The sequence below is a fragment of the Canis lupus genome, chromosome 15, assembly GCF_048164855.1.
Source record: "Canis lupus baileyi chromosome 15, mCanLup2.hap1, whole genome shotgun sequence".
NCBI lineage: Eukaryota > Metazoa > Chordata > Mammalia > Carnivora > Canidae > Canis > Canis lupus.
In genome coordinates this window covers 38,408,964-38,431,775 of record NC_132852.1, presented here as the reverse complement: position 1 = coordinate 38,431,775, position 22,812 = coordinate 38,408,964, and the positions used below count along the sequence as shown (strand labels likewise).

The 22,812-nt window shown below is 45.7% G+C and overlaps 1 protein-coding gene across 5 annotated transcripts in view; it reads right to left on the bottom strand.

The window, feature by feature from the left end:
- Positions 1-1,884: 1,884 nt before the first annotated feature.
- The window catches only part of IKBKB (inhibitor of nuclear factor kappa B kinase subunit beta), a 58,725-nt gene continuing 37,797 nt past the window's right edge, over positions 1,885-22,812 (bottom strand). For 4 of the 5 annotated variants that reach the window (XM_072776644.1, XM_072776642.1, XM_072776645.1 and 1 more), the window contains 15 exons: positions 20,803-20,927; positions 17,109-17,216; positions 15,772-15,901; positions 15,198-15,392; positions 14,404-14,518; positions 13,293-13,416; positions 12,603-12,754; positions 12,367-12,428; positions 11,190-11,311; positions 9,800-9,849; positions 9,593-9,692; positions 9,237-9,384; positions 6,242-6,369; positions 3,884-3,974; positions 1,885-2,815 (listed from right to left, as the gene is read on the bottom strand). In XM_072776644.1, the coding sequence (XP_072632745.1) occupies positions 2,753-2,815; positions 3,884-3,974; positions 6,242-6,369; positions 9,237-9,384; positions 9,593-9,692; positions 9,800-9,849; positions 11,190-11,311; positions 12,367-12,428; positions 12,603-12,754; positions 13,293-13,416; positions 14,404-14,518; positions 15,198-15,392; positions 15,772-15,901; positions 17,109-17,216; positions 20,803-20,927 (1,713 nt within the window). In that variant the 3' untranslated portion in view covers positions 1,885-2,752. The remainder of the gene's footprint in view (positions 2,816-3,883; positions 3,975-6,241; positions 6,370-9,236; positions 9,385-9,592; positions 9,693-9,799; positions 9,850-11,189; positions 11,312-12,366; positions 12,429-12,602; positions 12,755-13,292; positions 13,417-14,403; positions 14,519-15,197; positions 15,393-15,771; positions 15,902-17,108; positions 17,217-20,802; positions 20,928-22,812) is intronic. The other variant, XM_072776643.1, reaches the window with a different exon arrangement.

The following is a 22,812-nucleotide window of genomic DNA, read 5'->3' as shown; positions in this document are numbered from 1 at the left end:
AAGAGGCCATGAAGTTGGCTTGGGCCCCATGGGCAGAGCCGCCAAGTGACAGAGGATTTTCAAGACTTGAAACCTAACGAAATTTACCTAGCTGGATTTTAAGCTTGCTTGGGACTGGTGACTCCTTCATTCTTCTAGATTGGGAGTATCTATTATATGCATATCTCACCTTTGTATCTTAGGAGCTGTAACGGTAACTTGTTTTCTGGTTTCACAGATCCATAGATGGAAGATTTTTGACTCAGGATGATCATGCCAAGTCTCCCCAAATGAGCTGTAGATAATGAAATTCAGGACTTCTGAGTTGACATTTAGATTTTTGTCATGGAGTTGGTTCTGTAATGGGTTGAGACTTTTGGGGATGCTGAGATGGGGCGAATATTTTACATAGGGGAGGAGTATGGATTTTGAGGGGCTGGGTGGTGGATTGTACTGGGTTATATGGTGGTCCCCGCTGAAAGAAACGTGGATCTTAAACCCAGAATCTGTGAATATTGCCTTACATGGCAAAGCATGTCATTACATTAAGGGTCTTGAGGAGAGGAGCTTATCCTAGATTATCCAGACCAGCCCTAAATTCAGTCACAAGTGTTCTAATAATAGGCCCACAGGGGAGATTTGACGGGTAGAAGACAAAGTGGCAATATGACCATGAAGGCAGAGATGTGGCCACAAGTGTAGGATCACCTGGACTCATCAGAAGCCAGAGGAAGCAAAGGAAAGACTCTCTCTGCAGTCTTTGGAGGAAGTGCTGTCCTGTCAGCACTTTGATTCTAGCCTCCAACTGTGAGAACAGATTTCTGTTGCTTAAAGCTGTGCGGTGGGTAGAATTTGTTACAGCAGCCCTGGGAACCTAGTACCACTAGAGGGAGCAGGCTCTTTAGTTGTGCCTGCTGTTAGTTTTCCCACACCCAGTTGGGGACTGATAAGGCAAAAGGAAAACCCAGGGAACTCACCACCACCTCACTCCTCAGGTCCAAGGTCCCTAGCTGGTCTGTCGCCTTCTACCTTTCAGCGACTTCTTATACTTGTTTATAGACAACGGTGAAGGATTTTAGTTATGCTTAAGGGAAAGACTGGGGAAAGTACATCTATTTCATCATCTTGGAAGCAGAAGTCCGACCTCCAGACTTTTCACTTTTTTAATCAAGTAGCATATACCAGTTACGTTAGTCATTTTAAGCCATTGCTTTGGTGATGTCATTTTCTTACTCAAAATTCTTCAGTGACTCCTGGCTGCCTGTAGGTCCATAACCCTTAGGCCAACATTCCTTCCCTCCCCAGTCTGGTGTCATCCCAGCCTGTCTTTCTGGACTTCTTTCCCACTGTGCTCCTCACCAGTGTTTCCAAAATCATGCTGTATCCAACTCTAGCTCTTTGGGATGTTAAAAAATGTTATGCTCACACAAGGGGGGGGGGGGGGTAGAAAAGGCTCTGTTGTCAAATGTAAACAGATTTATACAGTGAAGTCAGTTTACTACAGGACTCTCAGAAACTTTAATATGCTAGGGTACCATGTGAATCTCCAAGAGAATTAAAGCATGAAGCATTTCCTAAACTTGCTTGGCCATGAAACCCTTTGTATGGTTTCCATGGAAGCCAGTTTGTTAAACTCTCCTATTCCAACTTATTTCTGACCAAACTTGCCTATTTTTGATCATCTGAACTCGTTTTGTATTCCTGATTTAATATAAAGAAGTTGTAAAATGTCAAAGAAGCAGTGCTAGTGCTATATGGCACCATCTGATCCATGTACTATTCAATTTTATGACACCTTCCATTAAGTTGGTTTTTGAGTTCCTAAATCCTAAACATAAATATTGTAAAAATAGATTGTGGAACCCAATACCAATGTTTGAGTTATGTTACAAAATATAGAAACTATTTTTTTAAATAAATCGATTTAATAATACTGCTAGCTGATACAAGAAGCAGGAACTCCCCTGTCCCACCACCACCCCACACAGATGTGTCTGAGCAAGGACAGGTGTGGGTACAGTGATCAGCAGACATGGGGCCGACAGATACCCTTTTCTTTTTCTTCCCCACAATGACACACTCCTTGGTGGAATCTGGAACCCGAAGGAAGGAAGCTGCTCTCCTGCCCTGGCTCTAGCGAGTCACTCTGTGGCTGAAAGGACCATGGATGAGGAGAGCTGGTATTCACCTATAACCTTGCTGAAGGTGCACAACCACCAACGTAGTCAGGAAAAGGGAAATTTTAGCAGCAGTGAAATGAAAAGATGAAGAGAAAGGATGGGGCCAGGCCGAGTCTATGATCTAAAAGTCTGTCTGCTTCCGAGTCCAGGTGAAACGCTAGTTGTGAGGACAGGTGGATCAGGGCCTCTGACGATCAGGAGGGGTCAGGAGAGGACAGACTGACATCGAGTGTCTTGCATACTTTGTCCTGAAAGAGTCACGTGAGACAGTTGTCCAGTGGTCTGTGGGGCAAGTACTTTGAGCATTTTTTTGGAGCAGAGGAAGTGGCTTGGTCTCCCCAAATGCTCACGCCTGGCATCAGTGTTTGCTGAGCCTCTGTGATGGAGGACTTCCAGTGTGCAGACAAGTTGCTGGTAGTGCCCACAGAGGGCCACACCCCTGGCCTGTTGTAAATGTCACAACTCCTGGGGAAGTGAGAAGATCTTTGTCCAGGTGCTGAAGACTCCTGGGACACTGTTATAGCAGGGGCCACCGCGGGAGGGCCTCAGGCCAGGCAGCCCCATCAGGCCTCAGGTCAAGGCCACCCACACAGTCAGGAGGCCTGTTCCAGGCTATTCTGCTCTTCTTCCGTCTGTAACCAGCTCCAGTCTAGAGACTGAAAGTCAACAGGCATGTTAAAAATACAGTGGTCACCAATGCACTTCAGGCTGTTTGTCTTCCTCAGGAGGCAATCAGCACAATTTAGAAGGGAATTTAAATCCTCTCATTAATAGCAGTCTTGTTATTGCAGGCTACTCTTGAGCTAAAACTACATTTTTCAAAACCATACAGGAACTTTCCTTTGGCCTAGCTCGAAGTCCCTCAGATTCTGTGACTATGGAAAGAAGACGGGAAGTTTTAGTATTCCCTGTGGCTCACAGCACTTATTTTTGCCCAACTGTGGGTAGGTGGTATCAAGAGCTAAGCTCAGTACCCATTTTCAATCCTCCCTGATGACATGGCCTGAGGAGACTTCCTTTTCCTCTGGCAGAAGTGCAAACCAGCAGTGAACTGCTCAAAATATACCGTCAGGAGGAGGACGAATGTCTCCCCAAACTGGAGACGGGACACTTGAATAAACAGGAAGTGATTACAATCAGCAGTGGTATCTCATCTGATTCTCCTGACAGCTGAAAAGTTAGGGGGAGGCTTGCAGGTCACTGGCTGGGCAGGAGAGGGCCTTTTAAAAATCTGAGGAATGACTCAGAGTCCTCTCAGCAACCTGAGCTTTGCTTTAAAATGTACCTGTGCCTTGACTAGCTTTTTATCAGGTGAGCTTCACTCTAACTAGTACGGCCTACTTAAGGTCTGAGTCCCGGAGAGGTGGGGCTGTGACAGGTTCTTGTTTCATCCCCAGAGTCTGACACAGCACCCCACACATGCAGATGCCCAGCAGTGCTACAGACACCGCAGGGAGAGAAAGACCTTCTTAGAATGATCTTACCTTCCTGGTAAAAATTAAGTGTTACAAAGTGTTACAAGGATTAAATGAAATAATGCACGTAAAATACTTGTACCCATTCAGTAATTGTTAGCTTTACTATATATAATAATAAATAGGTACTAGAAAAGCATAAGCGTTTACTGAGACAGAGGACAAGCTGGATTGCTTTTGCTTTTGCTTTTTCTGGTGTGCCATGGAAAGGAAGGATATGGAATAGCTAGGATTCACACAGCCCATTACCCTCAAACTCTGGTCCTGTTCTTTGATGGTGTCTTGCATTGCATTTTCTAGCTGGGTGCAGAGAGTATGTGCTTCAGCCACCAGTTCTTCACTAAAGAAAATGATCACATTATTAGAAAATGCTCAGCATGATTTTTCAGAGATAATACTATTGTTTAGGAAATAAATTACAGAGCTTTTGAAAATATTTTTTAAATTAAATTACAATTACTTGGATGCTGTCTTAAAGCACCATGTCCTACTAGTAATCTCATTCGTCTTGTTAAACACTTTTCAGAAGCCCACGCCCAGTCAAAAATAAGCATTACCATTCACAATGTGAAAAAAATAGATCTCTTTTTAATATAAAAGTTAGAAGTAAATAAGTTCTTTCTGACTTAACTAGATAGCTGAATGTAATTCCCTCCAAACTGCCAAAATCTGAAGATATCTCACAAATCACCTATTTTCCAATTTTTGAAATAGAAAAAAGATGATATAAACTAAGTTATTTCACAATTTCCACAGTTCCTTGAGATCTGTGAAAAAGCATGTTCTAGGAACTGATTTCATTTAATCTGCTCTCTCTTTTCTATGATAAGAAATGCACCTGTCCTGTCAAGAACGGCTGTGGGGAGGAAGGGGAGAATATGATAAGCCACTGTCCTATTCCAACTTCAGCTCTGTGACATAGAGGCAACCTGTGCTCCCAGGACGGCTTTTCCAGAGCTACAAGGATATCACTGGAGGGAATATGCCAAATCCAGGAGGACAGTGCCCTGGAATTCTGCTCACTTTGGGAAGCACGACACTCTGATGGAAGGAGTGCAGGCCACATTTTTGCTTGGCTCCTTCTGCATGGCTACTGACTGGATTGAAGGCTCGGTGCCAGCTCCAAAGGGCAACGTAAGAGGCAGAGGACCTGGTTACCATTCTCAGGCTCACAGGAGGTTGGGGAGAAAGTTAAGAATCTAAGGTCATGTACAATGAAGTACCACCACAGTATAGACTATGAACTCCCCAAGCACAGAGCAGGATTTTTAAAACTGCTTTACTGAGATGTAATTTACATACCATAAAGTTCACCCATTTAAGGTGTATAATTTGATAGTTTTAGTATATTTATAGAATTAACACAATCTTTACAATTATGTAGTTTTAAAACATTTTCATCATCCAAAAAGAAACCTTGTACCCCTTATCAGCCCTTTCCCCTTCCCCGCTTTACCTGCCCTAGATAATCATTCATCTATTTTCTATGTCTGAATATTAGGTCACAGCAATGGCTTTACCATCGCCAGTGCCTAAAGCCTGACACATAGAAGATGTTGAAGAAACTGCGTGGGAACATACCAGAAACAAAAGCACCCACAGGCGGTCCAAGAAGAGAGCTGGGTGTGTGAGTGGTCAGGGCACTGCGGGGGGTGGGGGGAAGCAGATGCGTCCTGCAGATGGGAGGACCTCTCAGGGCAGGACACCGGCCAGAGGTTCTGGAACTTCCCTATGCATCAGCAACCAGCCAAGGCTTCTGAAAAGCTGCCTGCTGGGCCCACCCCTGAGCAGCTGACTCAGCATCTGCATTTCTAACAAGTACCCAGATGCTGCTGACACTGCTGCTCTGGATCAGACTTTCAGAACCAGTGGGCTAGGCCAGGAGTTTGTAAGGAACAGGGGGTCAGCCTGGAGAGTGGCTCTGGGTGGCCACATACATCTGAAAAGGCTCAGCTTGGATCCTCCAGGGGAGTGGGAAGCCACTACAAGTCAAAGTCACTGGCCAAAAAAATAACCTGATCAAATCATATTTTGGGAGGACTCCTTTGACCAGAGAGGGCTTGGAGGCAGTACTGGACAGGAAGCAGGGAGGCCAAAGACTTTGCAGAAAGAGCTGAAATGCTCTGTTCACCACCTCGGTGGCAGTGGCCCAGGTGACAGGAGTAGGGGTGAGGACAGGCAGCAGGAGGAAAACCACAGCTTGGTAACTCAGAGTGGTGGGGGGCGAGAGGGAGGAGGCAGGATGATGGGGTTTGGCCAGGATGATGGGGTTTGGATGATGTACTCCCTGGGGGGAATCTGGTTTTGAATAACAGATGATGGCTGACAGGACTGTATTATAGTATGTGACTGACTAGCACTTTCAATATCCTCATTAAGCAATTAGTAATCCAGGCCTCAAACAAGAAAAGTACTTAGTTAGCAAGTTACAAGGGACTAGGAGAATAAAACACCACATTTGCCTAGCGTATTAACAAACACAAAGAAAAACATGGACAAGATCACTAGATAGACGAACCCATCTATCAAGGATAAACACGCATTTCCATTCCCACAACCTCCCGAGGCGCCCATGGCTAACACACCAGGTGCTGATCAGTGACCTACCTTTTCTTGATGGCCTCGGGCAAGCTGCTGGGGGCTGGTGAAGGCTGAGCCAGCAGCTGACCAGAGTGACTAAGGCGAGAGGCATTCATGCTGTCTGGGCTGCCGCTGACAGGACCACGGACTTTGCTCTAAAGGACAAAAGCAAAAGAAAGTCAATGGAATTTTGGAGCAAAGGGATGATCCCAATTTTGCATTCACACAATGGTATTTTCTCAGGAAACAACTGGTCACAGGACACTAGGTATTCCTACAAGTTATTGGTCAACAACCCTACTCATGACCACAGTTTGCATTTTGGCTTAGAAAATCTATCTATATCTATCTTTTTGATAGAAGGTTGTTTAAAAAAAAAAAGATTTATTTGCGAGAGAGTGCACAAAAGTATGAGAGCACAAGCAGGGGGAGCAGCAGAGGGAGAGAGAGAAGCAGATTCCATGCTGAACAGGGAACCCGTGAGCTTGATCACGGACTCTGAGATCATGACCTGAGCCGAAGGCAGATATGCTTCCCTGACTGAGCCTCCCAGGCACCCTAAATATTCTCAATATAGGGAGATTTGAGTACCTGTATTCATAGGCTTTATTCATTAATCTGGTTGCTTAACAAATTCTCACAAGGAAATTAAGACAGAGGTCGTCTTGCTTTTCCACATATAAGTCTGAGACCCACAAAAAAGGTTGGGAATCGCATCATCTGTGCGATGGCTGAAAGGAAAACCAAGATGTTCCAAGTACCACCGCCAGCCGTCTGCTGGCTGCTGCAGCCACTCCACCTCAGTCAGGCTGACCAGTGGCCCCTGCTCCACTGGCCTGTAGCCTGCAGACACGACCTACTATCAACCTTCTCAGCACCTCATGCGCCTCCCCTCTCCATGTCTCTGGCCAAACTCTCATCTCTTGGCCTCACCATCTCCTCATGCACCTGGCTCCTACCCTTGCTGAAGCCCGTGGGGCTTCAGTTCCACATCCTTCCTTCCAGCTGAACATCAAGGTCCAGCTTCAAGCAGTCAGTCAAGTCCTGCTGAACGTCACCCAGGGAGAGACCCAGCCGTCCACCCCATCTTCTCTGCCTGGGCCTGTGAGTATGGCAGGAGGGCACCCCATCCTCTGTCCTGTCCTGTGCTCCACAGGGGCTCCAGGACTCCAGCCACCAGAGTGGCCCCTCTCTCTTGGGGATGAGATCTGTCGAAGTCTCAGATCTGTTCTCCAGCTGCCATGAGGGATTTCTCTAAAACCCAGATATGACCATACTGTTCCCATATTTAACTTCCTGCAACATGAAAGATAAAAATAAATTCTGTGGTGTTTTCTATACCTTCAAAACAAAGTGTGGCCTGCAGAAGCCGGCGCTTGCCTCCCCATTCCATTCCACAGGACAGCTTTTCACACACATCACACCACTCTGCGTGCAGCACCCAGAACACACCCACTCCTTCAGGCCAATGTCCTGTGCCTCTGAAAGAGCAAGGTCTTCACTCTGGAATGTCCTCTGCACCTACCTAACTCCTATTCATTCTTCAACTGAAATAACACTTCCTTGTGAAAGTTCTCTGTGCCTCCCTCACCTCCAAGACTGGAGCTGGTGCTCCTCTTTGCACACTACACTCAGCTTACAGCACGAGCTGCTGATGGACACTTCCCGCCCCCAATTCAAGATCACTTCCCTATGTGTGCCCCTCATCAGACTGCAAGCTCCTGGGTTGGGCTTCATGCTTTCCTCCTTTATCTCCAGTTTTCATGACATTCCTAGGCTCCTGGGTATATAGTCAACACTCAATAAATGTCATGTGAATGCAGATGGCAGATCAGCCATCGCTGGGAAGACCTCAACTTTCCTCTCCTTCCTAAATCTTCTCTCCTTGTCTTCGCTTTCTTTTTTTCTTCCTTTCCTGCAGGAGGAAATCTCACCCACCCCTTCCCAAGGCCAATCCTTCCACGCATGCTCATCATGCTGACACCCCATTGTTCTCAGGATGTGGGTGACTCAACTGTCTCCTACCTCCTGGCTACCGTGAGTCTCCCAGGGCACCGTCTCCTTCTGCTTGGCCTGCAAACCTGCTCCAGTCCATGATCTTAAAAACACCACCCTTGCATCCTGCTTCCACCTTCGACAGCTATCTTCCCATTCTCCTCTTTGCTCTTAAGCACTATCAGTGACTAAATCGCACGGTCATCCCAGGCAACCTCTCTGCAGCCTGCACAGTGTAGGGTCTCTCTCTCTCTCATCAGCTCGTTTCCATGGCTTCTACCTGACTCTTCGCCTTCTCTGCCTTGGGCTCTTTTCTTGTGTCCCATTTTCTGAGCAATATGCAGTAGAATCTCAGCTACAGTAAGACAGTGGGCACCGAAAGCATAGGTGACAATACTAAGCAGCACAGGATCGGATGAGGATGGACCAGGTCATGCAGACATGCCCTGCACTGGGCTGCAGGAAGGTCCCCCAAAAGATCTGTGTCCTAGCTCTGGGAACCTCAGAATGTGACCTTACTGGAAAAAGGGTTTTTGTAGCTACAGTTAAGGATCCTGAGAGGAGATTATCCCAGACTACTGAGTTGGGACCCAAATCCAATGGCAAGGGTCCTTGTATGAGACACCCAGAAGACAGATATAGAGAAGAAGGTCTTGTGAAGACACAGGCAGACACAAGAGTGATGTGGCCCACAAGCCAAGGAACATCTGGGGCCACCAGAAGCTGATAGAAGCAAGGAAGGAGTCCCCCTAGAGATTGCAGAGGGACCCCAGCCCCATCAACACCTTGGTTTCAGACTTTGCCTTCAGACTGTGTGGCGTACTTCCCTACAGCGGCCACAGGAAAGGCACCCATGCAGAATTACAAACATGGGATGCCTCCCTGGCACTCTACATCCCAAAGGAGGGGAATGCAAATGAGTGGTCGGTCAGGGGCTGTGTAGTCTCCCATGGAGGTGGTGACAGCAGGAGGTGGAAAGGCCCTGAGAGGCCTGCGGGCTGAGGGCCTGGCCATGGGGCTCACTCACACAAGCGATCTTCAGGAGGTTCCAGAGCTCCTTCTGCCGCTTCTCCTGAAGCCGGACAACAGTCTTCTCATCTTCGTTCATTAAACTCACCACTTCTTCCACCTTGGGCAACAGTTCCAGAGCCTTCTGCTTACAAACCACAGTTTTACTGTAAAGAATAAATGTGACAAACTCCAGTGGCACTGGGGTTGGAGAAAGTGGAAGAACACAAGCCCTGGTAACTAGGAATCCGACAGCAGCTGTGGATAAATTTTCTCCAGGTGAAGCAAGTCAGAGGGGAGCCAGAAAAAGACCTCATGTGAGGCCTCGCAGTTTCTCCGAATTCCACCCTTGGGCAGGAAGGTCAGGGCGGATACCTGAGCTGCGTATAAATCACTCGCACTTTCTTCTCAAAACCTTGGATGGCCTGCAGGAGCAGCCGGACCATCTCCTGACTGTCGCCATCAGTTCGCTGGTCTGGAAAGAGGGAAGGAGCTGCACAGTTCTTCCCGGTGGCCAGCAGAGCACCAACGCTGCACACCTCACAAAACAAGGCACCCATGGCCCACAGAAGCCCCACTTACCTCTGGGCTTTTCCCTAAGCCTCCTATAAAGCTCCCTCGCCTGCTCTTCTCTGAAACACAGGAAGAAGAAATACATTTAAAACACCAGGTAGGTAATTCCTGCCAGTACAATGAGTGCCTTTTAGAAGCAAGACAGGGAATGCCTGGGTGGCTCAGTGGTTTAGCACCCGCCTTTGGCCCAGGGCATGATCCTGGAGTCCCTGGATTGAGTCCCACATCAGGCTCCCTGCATGAAGCCTGCTTCTTTCTCTGCTTCTTTCTCTATCTGCCTACCTCTCTCTCTCTCATGAAAAAATAAATTAATTTTAAAAAATAGAAGCAAGATGGGCATTACGCCTTGATTGGAGGGAATTATTACCCCTGGAGCTATTCCAGGTGATGCCTATAACAAGGCAACGATGGCCCTCATTATTAAACCTGAACCATCTCTAAGGTTTAATGAGCGAGAGTCTCAAGGAAGTGAGTTTCTACTCTGTCCCTTGGAATTTCCTGTCCACGTGGCTTCTGCAATAGTGACTCCAGTGCCATAACCTGGAAAGCAAATGGTCTCCTTGAAACTCAAGCCCAAGGGCAACAGAATCTCCTAACCGTTTCCAGCCTTGGCACAGTGAAAGTGACTGACATTCTCAGAGGTGACTTATTTGAAAACTAAAGGAGAATAAAGGGTTAAATAATTGGAGAAAACACAGAATCCGGATCATGAGATTTCCCGTTTGAGATTCTGGTCCTGAGAACTCTAGTAAAGGCATCAGAGGACCCTGCTGAGCCCAAGTGAGAGCTCCCATGTGTGTGATGCAACTCGTCTGCTGCCCGCCCACCTGCACCCTGGGAGCTCCGTGTTTCCCTTCAGGTCTGATTCCCTTCAGGTCAGACGGCTTGGCGGGGACGCCTTATCACCCCCTACAGCCAAGGCCAAATTCCTCATAGAGACTCAAATGAACAGTTTCTAGATTCAAACTCTTAAGCCCTGCGAGGCTCCTCCTCTGTTCTACTTTCTGCTCTTCGAGCCACAACTGGATCACGGCAGGAGGTATGAACAGTGATGTCTGAAGCCACGGCAAAGGCTGCTTCCATCACAGCCTTTACAGTTTTTGAACCCCTGCTCTACCTGAGTCATCTGAATTGATCACAACTCTGTGAGGGCTGACAGTTCTTCTTGCCACTCGATAGATATGGAAATGAAGGCTGACAGTGATGGTGATTTGCCCTTGCTCATCCCTGGCACTCCTCTGGAACATGCCAATATGCTCCACCAGAGGGTCATTCTCTATAGAATGGTCTCCTACAGCTTCCATAATAACCACACTTGCACCCTTGGACAATTCCCAGACGCATATGGAAACTTGGCTGGGGCGTGTGCGGGTTGGTCCACTGGCCAGCTGGTACTCACAGGTCATCCAGCGTCCCCCCCTGCTTCCGCCCCATCGGGCTCCTCTGCAGGTCCACGATGTCCGTCTGCAGTGCCATCATGCGTTCCACCAGGTGCTTCACTTCATTCTCCTGATGAAAAAGCTGTGCTCATGTCAACTGACGTAATAAGAGCCTTCTGAGGTGCAGGATTTGGCGGGCAAGTCGCCCTCCCAAACTCACTGAAGACTCTCAACTGACCGGCTAGAAGGGATACAGACTTTGGAGTCAGATGGCCTGAGTTTGGATCTCAGGTCTATCACTTTCTGGCTGTGTGACCCCGTGGGCAAATCACCTAAGCCCTGAGCTACAGTTTCCTCCGCCATAAAATAATCCTCTAATGAGGCCATTTTAGGGCCCAGACAAGATACGGTGTATAAAGTATCCAGCCCGGTGCCCAGAACAAAGAAGATGCCCCATATGTATTCCTTTCTCCCCTTTGTCTATCCCACGTGGAGAGGCCTGGGTGCCTGTGTTTCATAGTTTATGTACATAAGTGCCAGTGTACACTCACTGCCTCTGTGGTTAGGTGAGTTATTATCTATATCATACTCACCTTACACATACACGTCAGTATTGGTGCATAGAAACTGATGTGAAGACACAGAAGTGAAGGTCCCTCCCCAAGTTCTCAGCAGAAAATGAAAAGTCCAGAAAAGGCCTTGGAGCATTCAGTCTTTGATTTGTGTGAGGTCCACTAAGCCATACTTACTTCCCTTACCTCACAATTAACATTTTTCAGTGGGTACTGGATTTCTGCTGTTCTAAGACTTTATGCCTAGATGACTTCTCTCTATGGATTTAGCGTCCCAACAAAATAGGCCAAACCCCTGGCAGGATGGAGTGTTGACTATTCATATAAGGCCCTTTCTAATAGGAAGAAGTCTAGGCCTCCCACAAGGATCCTTCGCATTTGGCTCCTTGTTCAAATCTGTACCAGGTCCAGATAGCTTCCACATCTGCCATTGAGGGGGGCCCCTGTACTGCATATCAACCTGGCCTTTTCCCCAGCAAGTCCTAGTTAAGGTCAGAAAGCAGGATGAGGACAACCTGATTCCGGACATACAAACAGACCTAGTGTTTGAGGAGAGAGTGAGAAATGGTAGTGGGAAGCCTCAGCCCCCCTCTGTAAGGACAGGAATTTAAATTGAGTGTCCTACCCGCCCACAGAGCTCCACGGCCTGTTCCATTTCCCTCCAGGCCAGCAGAAGTTTATCTGATGCTGGAAAAAAAATTGTAGGGGGGGAAGAAAAAAACAAAATGAAAACACCACAAAAACAAAATAGAAACAAACAACTCAATTGTAAGAGACAAAAGAAACCTCAAGAAGAAAAAAAAAAAAAAAAGAAAGCAAGAAATGGTCTCTCCAAGCTCATGGCAGAAAGAGTACACTCACTGATTCCAAACTCAGTTTGCTCACTGTACTTCTCCAGGTCAATCTGGATGCTGGTTTTAAAGAAATCCAATTTGGCTTTGAGCTGCTGAGACATGGAAGCCATAGAATTCTTCATCTTGGAGAGGCAGCTATTATTCCGAAGGAGATTCATCCTGCAGGGACCACAAGAAACAGCCTTTGGGCATCTTTGCAATCCAAATACCATGTCCTGTACAATAACAAAACCACCTCAAACGCTGAGGCAGGTCCCTACTCTAATTATTATCATAACATAAGCAGCCACTTCTAATCATAGTTTCCTAGCCCTCTGCTAGCACGAGGTTCCGCAGCAAAATTGGAATTAGGCCAATACCACACAAAGGGCCAGTGACCTGGAGAGCCTGAAGTCAGGGGGTTTTTGCTGACCCGATTGCGGTGAGGTTTTCCACATTCCAAATTCTGCCCCTTGTTCAGCCAGCCCAGCCCTCAGTTTACACTCCTGCTCCATGAGCCAACCTCACTCACCTCCTAAAGTCTAAAAGGGCCTCCCTCAGCCCTGCCCAGCTGACCACTTCCTGCCCATCCAAACCAGCGTCTCTCTCTTGTCTCTCCTTCCCATTGCTTCTGGGCCCCTGCCTCTGCTGCTTTCCTGTGGCAAAAGCCACCAAGCAATTTGAAATAAGTTAAGTCCCAAACCGCCTGGCATAGTACATGGCAGCTCGCTGTCCCTGCTGCAGCCGGTTACAGTCTTCCTTCAGGGTCTGGATGCTGTGCCAGACCTGGCCCCACACTTTCCTCAGCTGGAAGAAAGACAGGTTCCTCTTGGGCTCTTGAACTGGAACAGAGACATAGGCAACTGTCAGAGGATAACTGCCCTACCATGAACCACATCCTACCTCATGACGTCACTGGTACTTTTACCCTGCATGGTTGTAGAACTGCTATGCTACTCCAGAGCGGTTTTGGGGGTTAGACCTGGCTACTCTCGTGGCCATTTTTTGTACCCCATTAACAGCACAAGTGTGTACCAATCAATACCTATCAATCTGAAGAAACATTTTGTGAACCATGTACAAATAATCACATGTATACAGAAAAGATTTCTGTTTAAAGCAGAAATCTGTTTCTGCTTTAAACAGAAATCTTTATGTTTACAACATTTAAGGTCATACGTAGTTTTCTAAAAATTCAGCTTCAAATAGTAGTCCTGGAACATGCTGAAATAAGCAGTAAGTCTGGAACTAAGACTTTGGATCCTTGATATCTTTATCCTTTTATTCTTTTTTTTTTTTAAGATTTTATTTATTTGACAGAGCACGAGAGAGCACAAGCCCTCTCTTTGCCCTCTGATTCGATCAAGCTCAGAGGCTTACAGGCAGTATTCTCTGTCCTGTGCTTAAAGTTCTACCTTGAGATAGAAATTGAAGACTTCCTTTCCTCTTTTTTGGCTGGGCTACTCATAAGTCCTAAGTAATGAAGGCTGCCCAGGGACTGGGTAAGCTCATCTCCTTGGTTGTGGACCCCCTCCCCTGGTCCATGTCTCTCCCTCCTACCTTGTCCCAAGCACTGTAGTGATTTTTTGAAAATATTTTATTTGACAGAGAGAGTGACCATAAGCAAGGGGAGCAGCAGGCCGAGGGAGAAGCAGGCCTCCCACCAAGCAGAGGGCCTGACATGAGGCTCGATCCTAGAACCTTGGGATCATTACCTGAGTTGGAGGCATACACCCAACTGACTGAGCCACCCAGGCATCCCAAGTGATTAATCAAAACAAAACAAAACAAAACAAAACAAAACAAAACAAAACCAATGATGTTCTTACGAATACAGCTGACACTTTCAGGTTGGGGCCGTGGGGAGATCTGAGTCTCATAGGCGATTTTACTGTTGTCAAAGAGAAAGACAAGGTCCATATCCAGTGTGCGGCCCTCATTCAGCTGCAAAGGGACAAGAACAAGAAGAAATCTTGTGGGTCCCACTCCTGCCTTTTTCAAGTAATAACACAGGGATTTCAGAGCGCTTCCTGCTGTTCGCCGATGGCATCATCTTCAGCCAGCAGGTACTGAATGTCCAGGAAGCCTTTTTCAATGACTCCAGCCTAGATGTCCCTTTGTGTTCCCTTTATACTTATCATCCAAACGTGTGTCTTATTTACTACTTGTTAGTAGTAATAGCTTTTTTATCTATTCTCTATTATTTTTACTGTGCAATGCAGATGTTCACTATCTCCCTTCCTAACCAATGCTTGGTTCTCATAAGTTAACTTCATCGGTTCCTTGGGACAGGGACCAGGTGGTGCATAGCTGTAGCTGTCCACATGGTTCTGTACGCAAAGGTACACTGGAAACAGCTCTGGCTGACTCGGAGGAGCAAAGCATTGCTTTGGCAATGAAGGCAACAACAGAAAGGCATCTAAGTGGTCTGAAAGTAACAAGTCAACCGTAGAAGGATTCGTGTATCCCATTAGGTATTAGATCGATGCAGGGGATCTCACATTCCAACTAAAAAAAACAGAGAGGTACCTGTACCATGCAACAGAGTAGAGCTGAAATCTGAAGAGCCTGGGGGCAAAGTCAGAGTTAAACACCAGGCATTCTGTAAGGAGCAGGGGCTGACCTTGCCGTCTGAAATGCACTGAGCGGCGGGCTTGTCAGGGATCAGTGCCAGCCCAGCTTCCTGCAGCAGCTCCTGGTCCTTCTCGGGGATTCCTGTGTCATGCTGGATTCGGGCCTTCAAGTTCTGCAGGCTCTCGTCCTCAGTCACTGGATAGGTGTGAATGATGCCTGTGACCATGTTCAAGATATGAACCAGCTGCAACACAACCCAGATGTTATTGGAAAAAAACCCATCTTTACAGAGAAGCCCAACTCTTTGCCTGTGTCGTCTACTGCTCGCAACATTTTCCAGCCCCACAAAGAAAGGGGCAAGGCTAGCTGGGGGAAAGGAGTCCCAGTGGGAGCAAAGGAACGAGGGTTCCTATGTTCTGGTCTTTAATACTCCTGCTTGTCCACAGCTATGACCTTACAACTGAAGTCAGTTAGCACAGGGATAGGCACTCATAGGAGCCCCCTCTCCACGGCTCAGATGGCCCATGACCTGCTTCATAAGGCGCTCTTCTTTCTCCTGAGCCTGGCCACAGCCCCTCAGGGGCCTGACTGCTGCCTCGGGGCTGACCTAGCTCCGCACTTACCTTTAGGTTTAAGATGTCATCCAGGGCCTTGAAGCAACCATTGGGCCCGTACACAGGGTCGGTGCCCCTTTGCCGTGGGTGCCACATCAACATGAGCTGCAGCCACTTCTCCAGTCGCTGTGCCAGGATGCTGAGAAGAACGAGGGCACGGTGTGGGAGGAGACCGCTGCACTGCCCTCAGGCGGCCTCCCACACAAAACTGGAAGGTACGCACCTCACACACACTCACCGCTACACATACACCCGTGGCAACCAGTATGATTATTGAAAATGAATTTCCCCGAGAGAAAGCGAACATTTCCAGCCAGACTAATGATTTGAGTGCTTATCCTTTTACCTGATCTGCTAAAATACCCCCTGAAATCCCAGATTTCTCAACAGATAGGTCAACAGACCAATGATCACCTGGCTGCAGGAGAGTGAAATGTGAAGCTCTTCATATGCCGCAGGTGTGTCCTACCTCCAGGTGAGCCCCCTGCCCCAAGCTAGACCCCATTCTGCCAGGTTTATTTTAATCCACACCCATCCCATGTCCTCCCTCCTGAACCCCTGCAGCGCAAAACCCACTCATGGTTCCCACAACAAAGTTCACACTCCTTCCCGGGCACAGGTCTGCCTCATGTAGGCACTCTCAGCCCCCATGAAGGCCAACTCTCTTTGCACTGCCCCTGGAACATGCCTTTGCTCCCCTCACTCCTTCCCCCTCAGCCTTCCTTCCTCTTCATCTATCCATGTCCTGCACATCTTTCCAGAAAGTTCCAGCTCATCCAAAGTCGTTCCAGTTCTAGTCCACACGCTACCGCTCTCCCCATCCTCTAAATACTCATGGTAATTATTATCTGCACCACTCGGCTGTGTGTGACTGCCTTGCCACTTTCTTTTGTACTACTATACAATGTTGATATTACTATCTAAGTGTTCACATTCTGGCTCTAAAACTAGTTTGCAATGCTGTGCAAACTACAAAGATTTGTTGACTATGACACAGTATGAGGCTACACAGGAGTGCAAAGAGAAGAAAAACACAATCTGAAAAGGCTTACGGTTGACTAGAAGACAAACCCTATGCAAAACCAAATGTAATACAAACTAGAAGCTACTAAAGGTGGTAAGAGGTACAGATAAATTGTTATGTGAATTTAGAAAAGAGATCATTTCTAGATGGGGTGAAGAGTGGGAATCCATTCTAAGTTTATGACTGAGATGATCATCTCAAGTCCTTAAGTCACAGGATGCTATCCTGATAACCTCTTGAAAAGCTTTCCGATGTTACTGCAGACACCTATTTCTAAAAAAGGAAGAAAACTACGTAGAGGATATGTGCCACTGTGCCTTACCTGTTCAGATTATTGGGATAGGGTAAGGAGCTTGAAAACTTCACCGCTCCATTCAAGTCCTCACTGACGACAATGTCCATCTCACTCTTCTGCCGGACTTTGGAATGCCTGCAAACATGTCATCTCCTTGATTATAGCCCCCAAGTCACTTGGGCAAGAGGTACTTTACATCTGTAACATATCACTTTACAACTGTACAGGATACCCCCGGGTTGCAATTTTATCTTTGGGTAGCAGTCAATGCATCTGCATCTGGCTGGGATGATTTCTTTCAGAGCTGATAAACAGTCTGTACCGCCTGAAGGAGTGGAGGCATCAACCCTCCTGTGCCCAGAGTACCACAGCCAGTACTGCCAACTTCTAATCTCATCCTTAGCTTGTCTTTATAATTTTCTCCACTTTTCATTTTATCTAATACAAAATTCATGTTTTGACAGAGGATACAATTAGAACTTCCAAACCAGGATCACTGCACACATATCACGTTTATAGGATATACGCGCAACACATGCACACGCAACACACTTCCCTCTAAATGTAGGTGACTAAATGTTAACTCTAGTGGTGAATGAATTCACATTTCCCAATTTAGAGAACTTACTGATGCACCGATGCACCGGAAATAGTATTTGAAGGGGAAAAAATGTTAAACGCAACTAGTTTCAAAGCTTTTCAGTGATGAGGAAAATGCCTTAAATTTGAATTATGCTTCATAGATAACCAAGTACTTCAACACCGAACACAGGCTTCTTTGCCACAATAATCCCATGTGGTAGGCCCTGTTTTTAGTCCCCCATTCAGTGGTAAGGACATGAAGATCGGTTGACTTGCCCAAGGTCTTATAACTACAGAATGGCAGATCTGGACTCAAACCCAAAGTCTACCATTCTTTCTACTCTGTCTGAATGTACAAGTCTTTCCTTCCCAAAAACACCTGGGAAATTCAAATAAAAAAATACTTTAGTCCTGAACACTTCTCATAGGCAAGGGGTCAGCTGGCCTGTCTGGAGCATGTGGGAAGCCTACAGGCACTGGCACATGGCAGTGGCCACCGGCTTACAGCTCTGGCTGGTACTATGATTACTGTAAGGCAGGGGCAAGCTTGTCATTAGTCCATCAATGGAAAATTATAAACATAAAAGGACATAGTAAATAAATGTTTATTGGTTAGGTCCTGAAAAGTATTTCAAAGTAGCATTACAACAGAATTATGAAGCTCAAACTGCCTCTGTCCTGAAATTACTATCCACTTGCCATCTGAGACGAGAGAGTGAAATTTTTAAAAAGTTGTCTAAGGCATTACAAGACAAATGAGACAGATAATTCTCACAAACTAGTCCACTGAACAGCTCCTGACTGGGTGTCCAAGTCTGCCTGAAGTGTCACCTGGCCTTCCAGCACTGGAGTGGAGTTCTAAAAAGCTGATTCTGCAGACAACAGACTTACCATACAGATGCTGGGACATTAGGGATATATTTTCAAATAGCACTTGTTCTTCCAGTTTGAATGGATTTTAACTCATCTTGTTAAAAATAATGAAAAAGCTCAACATTTGAACTGAAGAAAAGCAGCAATTCTTTGATTAGTTAAAAATATTGATGTACAGATATTTAAGTTATTTTTATGATGGTTATAGAATAAGGTGTGACTATAAATTAATGAGCCAATTCCTTAATATTCTAGAACTTACGCAGCTCAAGTACTGCTTGTTTTAAAATAAACCACCACAGGAGGGCATACTTTGCCATTTTGCCAGACTCCAGAAAAGCAGTCACCTGGCCTCATTTCTCTTTGCATTATACATGTTGACTGAACTGGACTGCCATCACAAAAACCACTCTTCTAGAGTTGATTTCCAAGGCTAAATCTTATAAGTAAATAATTAATGATGTAAGTTAAGTACCTGTCCTTTGAAAAAGTTACTGTTTTCATTACTTCCAAAAAGATATTTAGAAAAATATAATAGCCAGTGCTGGCAATGGTATGGTAAAAGAGGCAGCTTTGTATGTTCCTGGTCAAAACATTATTTATACAACCTTTCTGTTGAGCATTTTAATACACATCAAAAACCTTTACGATGCACATAATTTTTGATCAGTTAATTCCACTTCTAGGAATTGTCCTAGGGAAATAATTATGGATCCATAAAGATTTCCCTATAAGAACATTATTCTTGGTGTTATTTTAAGAAGTAAAAATTCTAAACCACCTATGCTTCCAATAACGGGGCATAAATTAAATAAATTTCAGTATAGCCATTCAGTTGCATACCAGATATGACAAATAATGGAAAAACATAAAGGATTTTCAATAGCAAGACTGAGAAGCAGGTTACAGGAGAGTATAATAATTTGTGTTTTTGTAAAAAGTATAACATATACTGAAGAGCCTGGAGACACACAAAAATGTTCATAGTGGTTCTTTCTGGATTGTGTGAAAGAAATTCTCATGGTGTAAAAATGTTTTGTGAGCACATGCAGGACAGTTCATATTATGTTAATCATTGATTTAAAAAAGAGGTGAAACACAAACGAACCAACAGACAAGTACAGACCAATTTTCTTGTACCCATATGAAACACCCTTGGAAGCACACCAAAAACCAGTAGTAGCAGGTACCTATGGGGAAGGAAGCCAGGTGGTGGGGAGGCTGCCCAGAGGGGACTTTTCAGTGCATACTCTTTTATCACTTTTGGAAGCTTGAACCATATGAACTTATTACTGCTCTAAAACAAAACAATACAAAACAAAAACTGGAAATAAAAACAAAATTTGGGGGATCCCTGGGTGGGTCGGTGGTTTAGCGTCTGCCTTTGGTCCAGGGCGTGGTTCTGGAGTCCCGGGATCGAGTCCCGCATCAGGCTCCCGGCATGGAGCCTGCTTCTCCCTCTGCCTGTGTCTCTGCCCCCGCCCCTCTCTCTCTATGTCTATGATGAATAAATAAAATCTTTAAAAAAAAAAAAATTGGAATAACAGTTGCATCATTTAAATTAGTGTGTGGCCTCTCAATACTCTGAATGAAACCTAATTTAGGGGAATGTTAGTTTTCAAACTACACATTTTGGTAATGATTTACCTTCACATATACAATGAACACTTATACACTTATTTTTGTAATTAAAAAAAAGGCAAAGATATAATTTTTTAAAAAGTATATCCTTCAGTTTTTTATTTATAAATCTTTTTTCTGGTAACTTTCTTGTGTGCAAATTGGTTCAAATTTTAAGCCACTTTCTTATGCTTTTAAAACAAAAATTTATATTTAGGAATGGTAAAATTTGTCAATAATACACTTCCACGAAAATACTTATCATTTGTCTTGCATACATGTCCTTTATTTATTTACTAATACACAGCATCTTCAGTATAAGTACACTGTTGTATAGAGCAGTCTGTAAATGTACTGGCATGTTGCTACTGAATACAGGGCAAATATTTATACGGCATTATTTTTAAAGATGTTAACACTTTAACAATTGCTCTACTTTTCCAGGATTTTTGAGTCTGGACTGCCCATGTGCTGGGTCCTAACATGACATCCTCTATGGGAGACAGATGACCGATGCCTCGGGCCCAGGCTGGAAGTGCCCGGTGAGGTGGGAACAGGTAAAGGATGTGACAAAGACAGGGGGACACAATCCTCCCTTCAGGAGGTGCTCCTCGCCCCACCCACAGGCCCCCCGTCCCTCACTCACCACTGCACGGGCTGCCAGTTAGGGAGAAAAGGTCGGAAGCCCGTGATGCACTCAAAAGCCAAGGTGCCAAAGCTCCAGTAATCCACGGTCACTGTGTACTTCTGCTGCTCCAGGAGTTCCGGGGCCTGTGTAAGAATGTGTGGTGGGAAAACACCTGAGCTGCTTCCTCTTCTGAGGAGCTGCCACAGGAGGGGGCAACCTGCCCCTCTAATCATGTCCCCACATGCCCCGACTCCATCCAGAGCACATTGGCATGTCCATTCCAGGGTGAGGAGGTGACCACATGTGTAACTGGTGGTGTCTAGAATTTTTTGGCACTTCATTCACTCCTGATATTGATACAAGGGCCCCTAGGGGTGTTTTGGGTAGACCAGAGAACATCATATGCCCTTTTCTTGGGTGCAGTGTCCAGGTGGGAAGATAGCTTACATACAACAAAGGAAAATGACACCAGGCTATACACACCAAATGCGTACACACACATTAAATGATGACCAAGTCTCTTAAACTGATGTGATTTAGGAATGTGGTCGTACAATGAGATGGGATATTTACAATCAGCCAGATGCAGGACTGCTCCCCAAGCAGAGACAGCTGAAGTAACCAAGCAAAGCTTTGAAGCACAGAACAGAACCTGGGTCAGAAGAAGGCTCCTCACATAAGTGTCTGCGAGGGGACATTCCAGAAAGGACCATCACAAGCCCAGGCAGGGAGACAGGACCATGGACTGTCTGGCTAGAAGTGTGACCCTTATGGAAGGGTCAAGGAGTGCCAAACACGAGGAAAAATTGGGGAAGGGTCAGATCAATCTCTGTATCTGGTTATAGACAGAAGCTTTAGTTTTTAAAGGTGAAGATTTCACTGAGCATCCTGGTCAGAGCACGGGGTCACCCCACATCACTCCTGCTGAGCCCGTGAGGCTCCCAGAGTATACTCAGTAGGACCTATGTAATTACATGATATGGACACAGGGCAGGGGCCTAAATCACAGCCCCCCATGGGTCACCACTCTGAGACCTCTATCCAGAGAGCAGGTCATAAAGCGATGGAGCCTGTTACCCTAGTTGGTAGGATAAGCAGGAAGTATAAATGCACTCAAAGAGACATCAAAGAATTTCTTCTTATTTTTTAAGAACTAGATAAAACATTTAAGCTTATTTAGCCCAGTGGCTTTCAACCTTTTTTTGTTTGTTCATTAAACTGCAGACCCCTCGATCAACCAAAATTTTACTGGTTGTTACCATCCACAAGCAATCTATTACCAAGTCTTATGGAGTCTCTTGCTAGGCATTTCTTTTTTTTTTTTTTAATTTTAATTTTAATTGTTATTTTTTTTAATTTATTTTTTATTTTTTATTGGAGTTCAATTTGCCAACATATAGCATAACACCCAGTGCTCATCCCATCAAGTGCCCCCCTCAGTGCCCGTCACCCAGTCACCCCCACCCCCCACCCACCTCCCTTTCCACCACCCCTTGTTTGTTTCCCAGAGTTAGGAGTCTCTCATGTTCTGTCTCCCTTTCTGGTATTTCCTACTCATTTTTTCTCCTTTCCCCTTTATTCCCTTTCACTATTTTTTATATTCCCCAAATGAATGAGACCATATAATGTTTGCTAGGCATTTCTTGACTTATTTTCTACATCCTCAATGCTACCACCAGCTCTGAGCTTACTATCACAACAGCCTCCTTACTACTTACCCGCTATTTACTCTTGTTCAGTGCAATTCATCCTCCACAATGCATCAAGACTCATCTTTTCAAGGGGTAATACCAATCCCTCTCCAAATTTAAACCCTTCAGTGTCTTTCTGGTCCTCCATGGACTACATCCTTTGCTTCAATCCCTTCTTTTCCCTGCCTCCAGCCCCTTCCAGTCCCAGACTAGGTGAGGTCCTCCTAATACATATTTTTATAACACCCCACCCTTTCCCTTTGTAGCACTTGTCACAATTGTAGTTTCTTAGTTTCTGTGTAAGTGTGGGGGGTAATGCCTGCTCTCTCATCAAACT